At 47.2% G+C, this 17,579-nt stretch overlaps 1 protein-coding gene across 9 annotated transcripts in view; it reads right to left on the bottom strand.

Annotated features, from left to right (window-relative positions):
• Positions 1 to 17,579, bottom strand: part of NDE1 (nudE neurodevelopment protein 1) — an 83,769-nt gene that overhangs the window by 50,134 nt on the left and 16,056 nt on the right. For all 9 annotated transcript variants that reach the window (XR_004055522.1, XM_030925659.1, XM_030925660.1 and 6 more), the window contains 2 exons: positions 16,853 to 17,006; positions 6,680 to 6,828 (listed from right to left, as the gene is read on the bottom strand). Coding sequence is in view for 8 of the 9 variants with exons in the window: in XM_030925659.1 (XP_030781519.1) it covers positions 6,680 to 6,828; positions 16,853 to 17,006 (303 nt within the window). In the remaining variant the exon portion in view is untranslated. The remainder of the gene's footprint in view (positions 1 to 6,679; positions 6,829 to 16,852; positions 17,007 to 17,579) is intronic.

Here is a 17,579-nt window from a genome sequence, read left to right as displayed (position 1 = left end):
TATGTTGAAATTCTGTCAACTAATATATAAAAGCATATTTAGTGCCTGTAATCCCAGCACTTTGGGAGGCCAAGGCGGGTGGATCACTTGAGGTCAGGAGTTCAGGACGAGCCTGGCCAACATGGTGAGACCCCATCTCTAAAAAAAATAGAAAAATTAGCCAGGCATGATGGCGGATGCATGTAGTCCCAGCCACTCGAGAGGTTGAGGCAGGAAAATCGGTTGAACCTGGGAGGCAGAGGCTGCAGTAAGCAGAGATTGCACCACTGCACTCCAGCCTGGGCAACAGAGCAAGACTCTGTCTCAAAAATAAAATGAAAAAATCCACGGAAGGGTAAAACTAGATTAAATCTATTTTAATGTTTGTAAAACTTTTTGCCGTCTTAGTACTCATATGTGAAATAAAGTAACCTTTAGAAATGTATTTAATTTTCAGTTACTTCCAATTAGGTCCTGCATACTTTTCAAGGTTATTCTTACACAAAGTGCCTCTCCTCAGTTAAAAGTGAGTCGTTTAGTTTTAGGGACCTATAGAAGAAGGACCATGAGAGCAATCAAACAGCTAATGGTGCTGAGAAACTCTTGTTCTTGGAGAAGACTATCAAACTTTCTCAATATAACTATTAAACTTGCACAAAATTGTAATATTTTCAAGTCTTTAAAATAAAGCTTTGCAGCCTGGGCAACGTGGAAAAATCCAGTCTTTACAAAGAATACAAACATTAGCCAGGCATGGCGGCACATGCCTGTAGTCCTAGCTACTGGGGAGGCTGAGGTGATCATCCCACTACACTCCAGCAGGGGCGACAGAGACCTTGTCTCAAAACATAAATATATAAAACTTTGGTGCTCTAGAACTTTATTTATTCTATAATGGTGAACTGGGCTTCTACCTCATCTGATTTTTAACACTAAACTATTCAGCATTTGGCCAAATTGTATTAACAAAAACAACGCATGTTTAGTACAAAAATAAAAATAGAAGAAAAGGAAGGAAACACAAAAATACTACAAGAAAACACAGGCTAATTGCTTTATATAACCTCGGAGTGCAGAGGCCCTTCTAACTATGACTAAGATATCTGACTACAAAGAAATCAAATGCCAGCCTGGCCAACAAGGTGAAACCCCATCTCTGCTAAAAATACAAAAATTAGTCCAGGCATGGTGGTGGGTGCCTGTAATCCCAGCTACTCAGGAGGCTGAGGCAGGAGAATCGCTTGAACCTGGGAGGCGGAGGTTGCAGTGAGCCGAGATCGTGCACCTGCACTCCAGCCTGGGCCACAGGGCAAGACTGACTCAAAACAAATCAAGTAACTTCTGTACAATAAAATATACATCAGACAAAGCTGGAAACAAATGACAAACTCCCAATATTGCCAATATTGTCAATTCATGTCACAAATATATAAAAATCTCCTAAAATCACGGAAAAAAAAATTATCAACAACCCAATTTTAAAATATGCCAAGTGCCAGGCATGGCAGCTCATGCCTGTAATCTCAGCATTTTGGGAGGCCGAGGTGGGCAGATTATCTGCGGTCAAGAGTTCAAGATCAGCCTGACCAACATGGCAAAACCTCGTCTCTACTAAAAATACAAAATTAGCTGGGCATGGTGGCCCATGCCTGTAATCCCAGCTACTGGGGAGGCTAAGGCAGGAGAATTGCTTGAACCTGGGAGGCGGAGGTTGCAGAGAGCCGAAATCATGCCACAGCACTCCAGCCTGGGCAACAAGAGCAAAACTCGATCTCAAAAACACAAGAACAAAAACAGTAAAAATAGGCCAAGCTCAACTGGGCAAGATGGCTCATGCCTGTAATCCCAGCACTTTGGGAGAAAGAGGCGGGCATATCATCTGAGGTCAGGAGTTCAAGATCAGCCTCTCCAACATAGCGAAATCCCTTCTCTACTAAAAATACAAAAATTAGCCAGGCATGGTGGCATGCACCAGTAATCCCAGCTACTGAGGAGGTTGATACAGGAGAATTGCTTGAACCCAGGAGGTGGAGGTTGTAGTGAGCTAAGATCACACCACTGCACTCCAGCCTGGGCAACGGAGCAATACTCCATCTAGAAAAAACACAGGCTGGCCAGGCACAGTGGCTCACCCCTGCAATCCCAGCACTTAGGGAGGCTGAGGTGGGCGGATCACGAGGTCAGGAGTTTGAGGCCAGCCTGACCAACATTGTGAAACCTCATCTCTACTAAAAATACAAAAATTACCCGGGCATGGTGGCACACACCTGTAATCCCAGCTACTCAAGAGGGTGAGGCAGGAGAACTGCTTGAACCTGGGAGGCAGTGGTTGCAGTGAGCCGCGATCACGCCACTGCACTCTAGCCTAGGTGACAGAGCGAGACTCAGTCTCATAAAAAAATATATATATATACACACACACACACACCCATACATATATATACACACACACATATATGCGTGCCAAGATCAATAGAGTTCCTAAAGAAGGAAGTCCAAGAGCTCTTAAACATATGACAGTGAACTCAGAAATGCACTTATTTCTCACCTTTTCAATTAGCAGAAGTCCAAAGTTTGAAAACTACTCTATTAGTGAAGCTATTTGGAAAACAGGGACTCACATAGCTATTGGGAATGTAAACTGGTACAAGCCTATAAATAACTGAGCAACATCTATCAAAATGACATATGCATATATCCTCTGACCTAGCAATTTCACTTCTGGGAATTCAGCCTACAGATATCCATCGTGCAAGGCTGTTCATTACCGCAATGCTTATCACTGCAAAAGAACAGAAATACAACAGATATCCATCCACAGGGGACTAAATTATTATGGTATTATTCAATACCAACCATACAATAGAATACTAGGTATTTGAAAAAAAATAAAAAAGAATGTTCTGTCCTAGTAAGGAACGATCTTCAAGCTCTATTGTTACATGAAAAAGCAAGATACACAACAGTGTGTGTAGAATGCTCTTCTGAGGAAGAAAAAAGTGGGGGGGGGGCGGTAATAAGAATGTCTTTTTATTTACTTGAATTATTAAAGAAACGCCTACCTCTTTGTATATTATTTTTGAACCGTGTGAACGTACTACCTCTTTGGGTAGACTGTGTAATTGGCCCCAATTCTTCACCCTTCCCTGTGTCCACACCCTTGCCATGGCCTCACTGTGGGCAGAAAGTACTTTCCCACCCTTTGACTTAGCTTGGTCATTTGATTTGCTTTGATCAATGATATAGGGGTGGAAATGATGGTATGCCAGTGGCTTGCCAGAAATCAGAATGTGGCTTTACATATGAAATCTACAGTATCTTATGCTATTGTATGTAAAGCCAGAGTAATCAAGTCATTACGGTATTGGTATCGTATTTCACAAATTGTACACTGGATGAAAATAGAGAATCCAGAATTAGATTCCAGAATATATGCGAGTTTAACATGAGAGCTCGGTTCGATTCAGGAGAAAAAGACTGATTGGCTGGGCATGGTCACTCACACCTGTGATCCCAGCACTTTGGGAGGCCAAGGCTGGCAGACTGAGCCCAGGACTTTGAGACCAGCCTGGGCAACATGGAGAAACTCTATCTCTACAAAAAATACAAAAATTAGCCAGGTATGGTGGCACATTCCTATAGTCCCAGCTACTCAGGAGGCTGAGGTGGGAGAATCACTTGCCCCAGGAGGTCAAGGCTCCAGTGAGCTGTAATTGCACCATGGCACTCGACTCTGGGCAACAGAGCGAGGCCCAGTCTCAAAAAAAAAAAAAAAAAAAAAAAAAAAAGGCAATGTTTAATATTGCTAGCACAACTTGGCTACCCACCTAAAGAAAATAAAATGGAACCTTTATCTTTTACTAGATACAAAAATAAATTCACTGCAGATTAAGGAATAAGGGTAAAAAAAATTAATTAAAAAATATTGCAAAAAAAAGAAGAAAACACATGCACTACCAAGAACCAAGGAGACTTCCCCTAGTGAAGTCTGCAAACCTAGAAGGTATTTAAAAAAAGACATAACTGATGACCTAAAAATGAAAAATGTATGTATAAAAATTTCTTTTCAAAAGAGAAAAAAGGAAATATTTGCATGAAAAATGATACCACAAAGTCAATAGATAAAAGATTACTCTGGAAAAAATTATTTTCAATGCAGGAGAGAAGATTAGTAGTTAAAATATACAAAGGGCCAGGCACGGTGGCTCAAGCCTGTAATCCCAGCACTTTGGGAAGCTGAGGCAGGTGGATCACTTGAGGGTAGGAGTTTGAGGCCAGCCTGTCCAACGTGGCGAAACTCTATCTCTACTAAAAATACAAAAATTAGCCAGGTGTGGTGGCAGGCACCTGTAATCCCAGCTACTTGGAAGGCTGAGGCAGGAGAATCACTTGAACCAGAAAGGCAGAAGTTGCAGTGACCTGAGATCACACCACTGCACTCCAGCTCCGGCCTGGGAGACAGAGCAAGACTCCATCTCAAAAAATAAACGTATGCAAAGAACTCCTACAGATTGACAAGAAAGGAGTTTCCACTTCTGGTAATGACAAGGGAACCTGTATCAGACCAACCCTCATATAAATTCTGAGTAAAATGTTTACAATGATCTGAGCGCACTGGCAGGAACTGGAAAACAACACTTAGAAAAACAGAACAACACTGGGTGAAGTACGCATCTTTGTAAGATTGTTGCCTAAAGCTCCAGGGATAGAAATCTAGCACCATGGGGACCCCACATTCTGAATATAGTATCTTCCCACATCTCTGGCCTCCCCCGAACCACACGTGCAACAGAGCAGACACAAAGCAGCCCAGTTACGGCTAAAAAAAGCAAAGAGATTTCAGTTACTGCCCATCAAAGGGGAGATAGAATTTGGGCTGTAAGCTTAGCCAAGTAAACCACCTAAGAAAACCAAATAAATCAAGAACTTGAATTCATCATCTCTGGCTGAGTACGGTGGCTCAAGCCCATAATCCCAGCACTTTGGGATACAGAGGCAGGCGGATCACCTCAGGTCAGGAATTTGAGACCAGATTGGCCAACATGGCAAAATTCCATCCCTACTAAAAATACAAAAATTAGCAGGTGGTAACACACACCTGTAATCCCAGCTACTCCGGAGGTTGAGGCAGGAGAATCACTTGAACCTGGGAGGTGGAGGTTGCAGTGAGCAGAGATTGCACCACTGCACTCCAGCCTGGGCGACAGAGCAAGACTGTCTTTAGGAAAAAAAAGAAAAAAGAAAAAACTAATAGTCTGTGGGAAATACCATTCACACTGCCTACAATACAACCTCTACATTGGAGTATAAAGAAAATGTGACCCAGATGTTAAAACTGCACAAAAGGACCTTAAAGCAGCTCTCACAACTATGCTCAAGGATGTCAAGAAGCCGCAATAGAACAGAAATTATAAAAGAATGTAAATCCTACATCTAAAAATACTATATCGAAAATTCAACATTTCATCCACTGTAATGGCAGATTGGAGAGAGATGAGGGCATCTATCAACTTGAAACTGGATACACACAAATTATTCAATTTGAAGAACAAAGACAAAAAAAATTAGGGAAAAAAAATGAAGAGCCTTAGGAACCTGCCTGACAATATGAAAAGGTTATGTGTATAGCTGGTGTCCCAGATGGACAGGAGAAAAAGAATGGGATAGAAAAAACTGAGGAGGCCGGGTACGGTGGCTCATGCCAGCAATTCCAGCACTTTGGGAGGCTGAGGCAGAAGGGTCACTTGCTCCCAGGAGTTTGAGACTGCAATGCGCTATGATGGCACCACTGCACTCCAGCCTGGGTAACAGAGCAAGACCCTATCTCTAAAAATAAATGTAAAAATCTGTTTATTTTGCTGTATATAATTTATATATAAATTTTTAAAAAGCAAGTGTTTTTATCCAAAAACTGCTTGGCTCAGAGCAATTCTATAAATGTTAGTCGTTATTCTGCTAAATCACAGAACATCAGTTTAGGAATCACTGGACTGGGCACCGTGGCTCACACCCCTGTAATCACAGCACTCTGGAGGCTGAGGCGAGCTGATCACCTGAGGTGAGGAGTTTGAGACCAGCCTGGCCAACATGGTAAGACCCCATCCCCACTAAAGATACAAAAATTAGGCAGGCATGGTGGCATGTGCCTGTAATTCCAGCTGCTTGGGAGCCTGAAGGAGGAGAATTGCTTGAACCCAGGAGGCAAGGGTTGTAGTGAGTCGACATCACGCCACTGCACTCCAGCCTGGTGAGAGAGAGAGACTCCATCTCAAAAAAAAAAAAAAAGTATTCTTTGAACACGCTTCTTCCCTACCTTAGGGGCTTAGCACAGGTTTGGTGTTGTCTGGAATGTTCTTGTCTCACACCCCTCCTAGGATCATGGCTACTCATTCCTCTGGTCTTAGCCTAAATGGTATTTCGTCTGGTAAGGCTCGCCTGACGCTCCCAGGCCAACAGTCAAATTAATATATCCTATTACACATCCCCACAGCACCCTGGGCTGCCAGCCTTGCTACTGTAATGAAACTGCACTTCTTCGACTATTGTCCATTTCCCCCAGGGCACTAAAAGTCAAAAGGGCACCGGCTTTGTTCTGCTCACTGCTCAATTCCCTATACTCAGCAAAGGCCAAGTATCCAGCTGCTGGGGACAAAAAGCGGAGAGGAAGTCTCCCACTCCTGCCTTCCCCTTCCCCGCATACCGCTTGGCTCTTTCCAGGTCGTCGTTAGCTTGCTCCAGCTCTCTGATGTATTTCTGCAATTGGTCTTTAATGGCTTTGGTCTGTGCGAGGTCATCCTCCAAGGCTGAGATCTGCCGGTAGCCTTCAGAGTGCTGCACTTCAAACTTCTCCTGAAGGACAACACAGACACTGGGTAAATGACTTCTGAGGCAGCTAGGTGCAGTAGCATACGCCCACCTGGAGTCAGTTACTCGGGGGGCTAAACTGGGAGGACTGCTTGAGCCCAGGAGTTAGAGCCTGCAGTGAGCTATGACTCTAACACTGCACCCCAGCCTGGGCAACACAGCAAGACCCTGTATCTTTTTATTTATTTTGAGACCGAGTCTTACTCTGTTGCCCAGGCTGGAGTACAGTGGCAAGATCTTGGCTCATGGCAACCTCTGCCTCCCAGGTGCAAGCAATTCTCCTGCCTCAGCCTCCCGAATGGCTGGGAATACAGCCACCCACCACCAAGCCTGGCTAATTTTTATACGTTTAATAGAGACCGGGTTTCACCATGTTGGCCAGGCTGGTCTCGAACTCCTGACACCTCAAGTGATCCACACACCTCGGTCTCCCAAAGTGCTAGGATTACAGGTTTGAGCCACGGCGCCCGGCCTGACTCTGTCTCTGTATGAAACTCCTCCTCCCACCTGGGGAGGCTCCAGGCTTTCTGTCCCACCTGGGGAGGGACAGGCTTTCTGTCCCACCCTTGCACCACAATCGAGAGACGAGCTAGGCTCAGGCAACAGAACCTTCTTCTCTCCAAAGAGCTGACTCTTAGGCTAGTGACGTAATGTGGTGGGAACAGGCAGGTGTTATTCAGAGCAGACACGAGGGACCAACTGTTTTAATTATGTCCTGAGTGCCTCCACCCCCTGAGCACCTTGAATCCTGCCTACTCTCAACAGGGTTGAGATTCCCATAGCCCCCAACATTCTTCAAATCATTCTGCCCAAGGTGTCCACAGGCAAAGCAAGCCACAGAAACCTCTCCAAGCCTCATCCACAGGGCAACATGGGCCTCCCTCACACAATCAGTGTATTACAAAGAGAGTCACCAGCCTGGCCCACAAAGTGAGACCTGGTCTCTACAAAATACACAAATTAGCAGGGCATGGGGGCTCTCGCCTGTAGTTCTAGCTACTCAGGAGGCTTAGGTGGGAGGATCATTTGAGCCTGAGAGGTCAAAGCTGCAGTGGGCTGTGATGGCACCACTGCACTCCAGCCTGGGCAACTCCCTGCTGTCTCAAAAAAGAAAAAAAAAAAAAAAGAAATCATAATGACGTCCATTGTTTGTGCCCACAAGAATGGGAAGGCAGCATGTACTGGTTTTACAACGGTCAACCATTCTCAATGTTTGATCCACGACTCCCCGTTGTAGCATGGAGACAGGAACAGTTTGATCTCTAGGTTATTTAAAAACATAAAGACAGGCCGGGCACGGTAGCTCACACCTGTAATCCCAGCACTTTGGGAGGCTGAGGCGGGCAGATCACCTGAGGTCAGGAGTTCGAGACAACATGGTAAAACCCGGTCTCTACTAAAAATACAAAAAAATTATCCAGGCGTGGTGGTACGTGCTTATAATCCCAGTTACTCAGAAGGCTAAGGCAGGAGAATCGCTTGAACCCGGGAGGCGGAGGTTGTGCCACTGCACTCCAGCCTCGGCAATAAGAGTGAGACTCCGTCTAAAAAAAAAAAACCAGAAACACAAGGAAATAAAAAGAGGGAGGGAGAAAGGGAGGGGATAAAAGGGGGTATGAAAAGAGAGGAAGGGAGGGAGAGGTAAAGAAAGGGAGAAAGAGAGATCTATGTTAATTACCAAAGGAACAGTCCAGCTCACTTCTCAATGATTCCCTGTTGCCAGCTGCAGCAATAACATCCATTACATGCTTATTCTGTGCCGGCCTCCGGGCTACATACACCACCTATGTTGTCTCATTCATCCCGCTTCAGAAACATGAACACTGAGGCTCAGTTCCTTAACTAGCCCAGAATCAACTGGTAGCAAATGACTGAGCCAAGATCAAATCCCAGACTCCTGAGCAGGTGTCCTTAAGCAATTATGCTAACCAGCCCTAAGCCATTTCAATCCAGATCACCTGCCCACTCCCGTGCTCTCTTGATTCTGTTCTGGCTCTGCTTCCAAATTACTTTCCTTCACAAAACACCCAGACCCAGGTGCGGTGCCTCCTGCCTGCAATCCCAGCACTTTCAGGTGGCAGAGGCAGAAGGATTGCTTGAAACCTGGAGTTCTTGACCAGCCTGGGCAAGACTCTGCCTCTACAAAAAGTCTGAAAACAGCCAGGCATGGTGGCGTGCATCTGTAGTCCTAGCTGCTTGGAAGGGTGAGGCGAGAAGATTGCCTGAGGCCAGGAGGTTGAGGCTGCAGTGAGCTATGATCACGCCACCGCACTCTATCCCAGGCCAGGCCACAGGGTGAGACCACACTACTTTAAAAAAAAAAAAAAAAAAAGCAAAAAAAAAAAAAAAAAAAGAAAAGCAAAAAAAAAAAAAAAAAAACCAAACTCTAAAATCACCAGCCTGGCAAGATGGCGAAACCCTGTCTCTATTGAAAAAACAAGAAATTAGCCGGGCATGGTGGCGGATGCCTATAATCCCAGCTACTTGGGAAGCTGAGGCAGGCGAATCACTTGAACCCGGGAGGCAGAGGTTGCAGTGAGCTGAGATCGTGCCATTGCACTCCAGCCTAGGCAACAAGAGTAAAACTCTGGCTGTGGTGGGGGATGGAGAGTGGGGCGTGGGGTGGGGGACTGGGAGGGAGCAGGCAGGCACACTGACCAACTGTTTCAATTATGTCCTGAGTGCCTCCCACCTCCCGCCCCCTGAGCACCTTGAATTCTGCCCACTCCCAAATCTGGTTCCTACAGCCCCCAACAACCTTCAGACAAATCATTCTGCTCAAGGTGTCCACAGCCAAAGAAAGTCATAAGGACCTCTCCAAACCTCATCCACAGGGACAATGCAAGCCTCCTTCACACATTATCACTGTATTACAGAGCCAGACTTGGTCTCTACAAAAAATAAAACTTAGTAGGGCATGGTGGCCTCACCTGCAGTCCCAGCTACCCAGGAGGCTGAGATGGGAAGACCATTTGAGCCTGGGAGGTTGAAGCTACAGTGAGCCGTGATTGCACCACTGCACTCAAACCTGGGCAACAGAGTGAGACCTTGCCGTTTCAAAAAAGAAAAGAAAAAGGAATCTCAATGACTTCTGTTTTTTGTGCCCACAACAATGGGAAGGCAGCATGTACTTGGTTATACAACAGTTAACTATTCTCAATTTTTCATCCAGGACTCCCCGTTGTAGCATGGAGACAGAAGGAACATTCCAATCTCTGGGTTATTTAAAAACAAAGGCCAGGAGCAGTGGCTCACGTCTGTAATCCCAGCACTTTGGGAGGCTGAGACAGGTGGATCACCTGAGGTCGGGAGTTTGGAGACCAGCCTGGACAACATGGTAAAACCCTGTCTCTACTAAAAATGCAAAAAAACTAGCTGAGTGTGGTGGTGGGTGTCTATAATCCCAGCTACTCAGGAGGCTGAGGCAGGAGAATCGCTTGAACCCAGGAGGCGGAGGTTGCAGTGAGCAGAGACTGTGCCACTGCAGTCCAGTCTGGGTGATGAGCAAGACTCTGTCTCAAAAAAAAAAGATGGGAGGAGGAGAGAGAGGAAGAAGTGATCAAGGAGAGAGGGAGGAAGAGAAAGGGAGAGAAAAGGAGGAGAGATCTTGTTAATTACCAAAGAACAGTCCAGCTTCTCAATGATTCCCTGTTGCCAACTGCAGCAATAACATCTATTACATGCTTATTCTGTGCCGGCCTCCGGGCTACGTACGCTTCCTATGTTGTCTGGTTTAATTCCACTTCAGAAACATGAACACTGAGGCTCAATTACTTAACAAGTCCAGAGACCCATCGGTGGCAAATGACTGAGCCGAGATCAAACCCCAGCCTCCTGAGCAGGTGTCCTTAAGCAATTATGCTAACCAGCCCTCAACCATTTCCATCCAGATCACCTGCCCACTCCCGTGCTCACTCGATTCTGTTCCCACTCTGCTTCCAAATTATTTTCCTTCACCAAACACCCAGAGCCAGGTGCGGTGCCTCCTGCCTGTAATCCCAGCACTTTAGGTGGCAGAGGCACACTAGCGTAGGCAACATAGCAAGACTCTGTCTCTACAGAAAATTGAAAAACAGCCAAGTGTGGTGGCATTCACCTGTAGTCCTAGCTATTCGGGAAGCTGAGGCAGGAGGACTGCCTGAGACCAGGAGGTTGAGGCTGCAGTGAACTATGATCATGCCACTACACTCTAGTCCAGGCCGACGCTTTAAAAAAAAAAAAAATCACCAGCCTGGGCAACATGGTGAAACCAAAATACAAAAATTAGCCCGGCATAGCGGTACACAGCTATAGTTCCAACTACTTGGGAGGCCAAGGTGGGCAGATCACTTGAGGTCAGGAGTTCGAGACTAGCCTGGCCAACACGGTGAAACCCCCGTCTCTACCAAAAATACAAAAAAAAGCTGGGAGTGGTGGCATGTGCCTGCGGTCCCGGCTACCCTGGAGGCAGAGGCAGGGAAATCACTTGAGCCTGGGAGGCGGAGGTTGCAGTGAACCAATATTGTGCCCCTGCACTCCAGCCTGGGTGACAGAGACCCCCATCTCAAAAAAAAAAAAAAAAAAAATCAAAACTGAAAACACAAAACACCCATCCTAGATTCTACAAACATGAGAGAAAACACTTCCCACAAGAAAGGCGCAAGGTCTAATTTAAAAGTTAAAAAGGCCAACTCCTCTTTACTCAATCAAGTAAACAAAGCCGTTGCTAGAAAGTCCGGATGCACCCAGGAGGGTGATGTAATGGTGCGTAGGCCAGAGAGGCGTGGCGAGAGCCATTGTGCAAGAAGACTCCAAAGAAAGAACAAGCAGATGATTTACAGCGTTGGAAGGATGGGGAGGGCGGACCACATGCCCCCACCCGCCCGCACCACCCTCCCCATTTCCTGGCTATAAGCAGAGAAGTATCTGCACCCAGCAAGTAGAGGCAGACCAGGCCCCGTTCCCAGGCGTGGCTCTCATCGCCTCATACCCTTTATTTGGGAACATCTCCAAATAAAACAGGATCTTAAGTCATTAACTTAAATTCAAACGCAGGCTCCAGGAGGACGCAGCGAGTGGGCTCCAGCACCTGCGTTAGGGATTCAGCGATCTCCTTGGAACCTGTGGACATGAAAACCTGTTGCGGAAAAGTTGTGCTGCCATTTGGGGCTAATTCGAATAAGCTGTCAGCTGATGGGGGCATCAACAGATGCTCTGTTTGGTCCCTTAAAGGCTTTTTCATTCAACCCGTGATGAATAAGCCAGTTGTTAAGAAGTCCGGCCCAGCTGAATATATTTCTCTTAGGTGACTGACAAATATTTGCTGGTGGCAGGGTCCTCGTTATTCTAAGGTACCGTGTTTCTTTGCTGTGCTGTGCGCTGTGAGTCTCCTGCATCCGACATGTGGTTGTAAATGAAGGAGTCTCCGGTAGGTTCAAGGGTTCAGTCTTTTTGAGATGGAGTTTCACTCTGTCACCAGGCTGCAGTGCAGTGGCGCAATCTCAGCTCACTGCAACCTCTGCCTTCTAGGTTCGAGCAATTCTCCTGCCTCAGCCTCCCGAGTAGCTGGGACTACAGGCACATGCCACCACGCCCAGCTAATTTTTTAAATTTTTAGTAGAGACAGGGTTTCATGATGTTAGCGAGGATGGTCTCAATCTCTTGACCTCATGATCTACCCGCCTCGGTCTCCCAAAGTGCTGGCATCACCGGCATGAGCCACCATGCCAGGTCCAAGGGCTCAGTCTTGAAGCAAAGAATTACTTAGTAACTGCTTGATATTTTACTCAGGATCCGTGGAGGGCCTGTTATCCTATCCAAACTGCGGTTCATACCACTAATCTTCCTCCTACCCAGCTTTTCAACCCGGAATCCCCTTCAATTTAGGAACTATCATCAGCCAGGCACAGTGGTTCACACCTGTAATCCCAGCACCCTGAGAGGCCGAGGCAGGCAGATCACTTGAGGTCAAGAGTTCCAGACCAGCCTGGGCACATGAACCCCTGTCTCTACAAAAAATAACAAAAATTAGCCAGGTGTGGTGTGGCAGGTGCCTGTAATCTCAGCTACTTGGGAGGCTGAGGTGGGAAGATCACTTAAGCCTGGAAGTCAGAGGTTGCAGTGAGCTGACATCTGTCACCCACTGCACTCTAGCCTGGATGACAAAGGGAGACTCTGTCTCCCACAACAACCACAAAAAGAACGATAATCATTCCTCATTGCGTGTAGCAGGTGTTCAGCTGTTAACAAATGGGTGAAGCAGGCCCAGCACAGACAGAGGCAGAAATGACACTAAGCTCTCAGTGTCAGGGATACAGGGACTGGGGGAAACTCGAGAATGTGTGTTGTAAGCAACCACTACTCAGGTTTTTTATTTTTTATTTTAACTTTTGCTCTGTCACCCAGGCTGGAGTGCAATGGTACAATCACAGCTCAGTGCAGCCTCAACCTCCTGGGCTCTAGCGATCCTCCCGCCTCAGCCTCTTGAGTAGCTGAGACTACAGGTGTGCACTACCATGTCCAGTGAATTTTTTATTTTTATTTCTTGTAGAGACAAAGTCTCGCTAAGTTGCCCAGGCTGGCCTTGAACTCCTGGTCTCAAGAGATTCTCCCTCCTCAGCCCCTCAAAGGGCTGGGATTACAGGTGTGAACCACCATGCCTGGCCAGAAATCCATCTTTTTACAGGAAGCTCTACAAATTTTGATGGATGAGAATATTTATAATAAAAGGCAAGTAGGGTAAATATTATTGGTAGAGCCTAGGTGCTGGTGGATACACAGGTATTCACTGGACATTCTTTCAGCCTTATATGCTGGAAAACGTTCATGGGGAAATGCTGAACAAAAACCACTGCAGGCTGATCAAACAATACCGATGGGGCAGATGGATCTGCGGATGGCCAGCCAGATTCTGTGGTCTCCAACAGAAAGCTTCAGCTTCACTGCCCACCTTCAACGTGTCTGGGACCTCTCCTCTGCCCTACCCCAAACCCCCGATCCATTCGTTGGTCCCACACCCTTTCCTATACATTAGTAAAGCTGGGCTTGCCAAGGCTCACCTGACACCCATTCTTGTCCACACCTGTGACGGGTACAGATCAACTCTCCCTTTAGCCCCATCCCCCAAACACCAAGTGTCAGCCACACACACACCTGCAAACAACCTCCGCAAAGCCTCCCTCAACCTGTGCAGTCCTTTTCTCTCTCTCTTTTTTTCTCGAGACAGTTTCGCTCTTGTTGCCCAGGCTGGAGTGCAATGGCGCTATCTCGGCTCACCACAACCTCCACCTCCGGGGTTCAAGTGATTCTCCTGCCAACCAAGTAGCTGGGATTACAGGCACGCAAAACCACGCCCGGCTAATTTTGTATTTTTAGTAGAGACAGGGTTTTATCATGTTGGTCATGCTGGTCTCAAACTCCTGTCCTCAGGTGATCCGCCCACCTCGGCCTCCTGAAGTGCTGGGATTACAGACATGAACCACCGCACCCAGCCAGTCCTCTCTCTCGAAAGACTCCCAGATCAGAGTTCTGTGACTGAGCTCCAAGTCCCCAACTGCTTCATGGTGTTAGGTTTGTCTACCCAAAGAAGGCAACCAGCACTTCCCCGTTCACCGTCCATCACACCTAGCCCTGGGCACACACAGTTTTGACTCTTCCATGAAGCAGCTCATCAAAATGTATATGGGGAGCTTAATGAGAGAAAACACACACACACACACGCAGAAATACCAGGGCCCCACCCAGACTTACTGAGAAATGGAACCTCAGAGCGGGGCAGGGAGATGGGAATGGGGAGAGAGGGTCCGGCCTGTGGGATGTTTATGAAGCTGGCCCAGTGATGCCGGCTGGCAGCAGGGCTGAGAGCCAGTCTCTGGGGCACAGTGTTGACTTAGTGATCCCTTGCTGAGCCCTATAGAATGTACAGAAGGCACGGTCTTTACCTTTTAGAGCACTGGGTCTCTGGATACCTGGCTATGTCTAGAGGTGCTTTTGGTTTTCACCACCTTGGAGGTGGGGAAAATGCTACTGGCATCTAGAAGGGGGACGTCAGGGATGCTGCTAAACATCCCACAATGTGGCCAGGCGGGGTGACTTAACACTTGTAATCCCAGCACTTTAGGGTGCCTGTAATTCCAGCTACTCAAGAGGCTGAGGCACGAGAATCACTTGAACCTGGGAGGCAGAGGTTGCAGTGAGGTGAGATCCGGCCACTGCACTCCAACCTGGGCATCAGAGCAAGACTCCATCTCAAAAAAAAAAAAAGGCCAGGCACGGTGGCTCACGCCTGTAATCCCAGGACTTTGGGAGGCCGAGGCGGGCAGATCACGAGGTCAGGAGATCGAGACCATTCCAGCTAACACAGTGAAACCCCGTTTCTACTAAAAATACAAAAAAAATTAGCCGGGCGTGGTGATGGGCACCTGTAGTCCCAGCTACTCAGGAGGCTGAGGCAGGAGAATGGCTTGAACCCGGGAGGCGGAGCTTGCGGTGAGCCGGGATTGCGCCACTGCACTCCAGCCTGGGTGACAGAGCAGAGCGAGACTCTGTCTCATAAAAAACGAACAAACAGACAAAAAAGCCACAAAGCAAACCTCAGTCCCTCCCAATGGAGGATGATCCAGGTTCAAATATCAACAGCAGCCAAGTCGAGAAACCTGCTCTGAACTGGCACAGTCCAACAGACCTTTCAGTAATAAAGGAAATGTTCTACAGCCCCTCTGTCCACTAAGGAAATTCACTGGCCAAACATAGCTCCTAAGCACTTGAAATGTGGCTACTGCAACTGAGGAATGAAGTTTTTATTTAATTCATTAAATTTCAGCAGCTGAATGTAGCTAAGGGCTACAACACTGGACCTGATAATATTACTCTAGCAACACCTCCATACCCTAAAAATGTCTCCCTGGTCAGGTGGTGGCTCATGCCTGTAATCCCAGCATTTTGCGGGGCCAAAGCAGGAGGGACTGCTTGAGTTCAGGAATTCAAGACCAGCCTGGGCAACATAGCGAAACCCTGTCTCTATAAAAAATACAAAAATTAACCAGGCGTGGTGCCACATGCCTATAGTCCCAGCTACTCTCAAGGTTCAGGTGGGAGGATTTTGGGTTTTTTTTTGAGACGGAGTCACACTCTGTTGCCAAGCCAGAGTGCAGTGGCACAATCTCAGCTCACTGCAACCTCCACCTCCGGGTTAAAGTGATTCTCCTGCCTCAGCCTCCTGAGTAGCTGGGACTACAGGTGCGCACCACCACGCCCAGCTAATGTTTGTATTTTTGGTAGAGACGGTGTTTCATCATGTTGGCCAGGATGGTCTCAATCTCTTGACCTTGTGATCTGTCCACCTCGGCCTCTCAAAGTGCCGGGATTACAGGTATGCACCACCATGCCCAGCCCAGGTGGGAGGGCTGCTTAAACCTGAGAGGTCCAGGATGCAGTGAGCTGTAATCCAGCCACTGTACCCCAGTATGGGCAACAGAGCAAGACCCTATTTAAAAAAAAAAAAAAAAGTCTTCCTGCCATGTGCCCTATAAAATCGGTGAGGACAACCAAGAAAGTCCATGGGAACATGAGTGACTTGCTTCTCAAAGCTCCACCCATCATGGATCCCCTGAGGTCAGGAGTTTGAAAGCAGCCTAGCCAACATAAAACCCCGTCTCTACTAAAAATACAAAAAAAAATTTAGCTGGGCATGGTGGCAGGCGCCTATAACCCCAGCTACTCAGGAGACTGAGGCAGGAGAATTACTTGAACCTGGGAGTTGGAGGGTGCAGTAAGCTGAGATCCCGCCACTGCACTCCAGCCTGGGCAACAAGAGTGAAACTCTGTCTCAAAAAAGAAAAAACAAAAGGCATCACCCACTAGAGGCACAAAGAGTTCAAAGATCACATCTGCCCCACAGGCCCTTCCAGAGATGAGCATGGGCCTAGGGTCTGGAGTCCCTTCACTGCAGGGTTCCTTCTTCCAGCCAAGCATGCCATGCCTGTCTTGGAAGCCTGTCTACACCTGAGCACACTTGCTCTCAGCCCCTCACCTTGATGGTTTCCAGCTCCATGCGAAGGCGGTTATTTTCGGACAGGAGGTCTCTGTTCCTGGTTTCAATTTGTTGCAGCTGCGTCTCTAATTCAGCTTCATATTCTCGGCTTCCCTCCTGGAATTCTCGGAGTTCCTCTTGCGTATTTTCTGCCCTACAGCAGAATTGTTAATTGTCACGTAGTAATTTTTTTGAAGACAGAGTCTCGCTCTATTGCCCAGACTGGAGTGCAGTGCTGTAATCTCGTCTCATCGCAACCTCTGTTTCCCGGGTTCAAGTGATTCTCCTACCTCAGCCTCTCGAGTAGCTGGGACCACCGGCGTGCACCACCACACCCAGCTAATTTTTGTATTTTTAATAGTGACAGAGTTTCACCATGTTGGCCAGGCTGGTCTCGAACTCCTGACTGCAGGTGATCTGCCTGCCTCAGCCTCTCATGGCCAGGCTGGTCTCAAACTCCTGACTGCAGGTGATCTGCCTGCCTCGGCCTCTCAAAGTGCTGGGATTACAAGCGTTAGCCACCACCATGCCTGGCCAAATTCAAGGAACATTTTTAAAATATCAAGCCTGAATTACCTTTAAGTCAAATTAGAATAAAGAAGTTAGGAGGGTCAGGGTACAGTGGCTCATTAAGAATTACTTGAGGACAGGAGTTTGAGACCAGCCAGGGCAACATAGCAAGACCTCTTCTCTACAAAAATGTGTTTAAAAATCAGCCAGGCATGGT

The sequence above is a fragment of the Rhinopithecus roxellana genome, chromosome 20 (assembly GCF_007565055.1).
Source record: "Rhinopithecus roxellana isolate Shanxi Qingling chromosome 20, ASM756505v1, whole genome shotgun sequence".
In the NCBI taxonomy this organism is placed as follows: Eukaryota; Metazoa; Chordata; class Mammalia; order Primates; family Cercopithecidae; genus Rhinopithecus; species Rhinopithecus roxellana.
The sequence above is the reverse complement of the archived record's forward strand: the minus strand, read 5'-3'. Positions and strand labels throughout refer to the sequence as shown.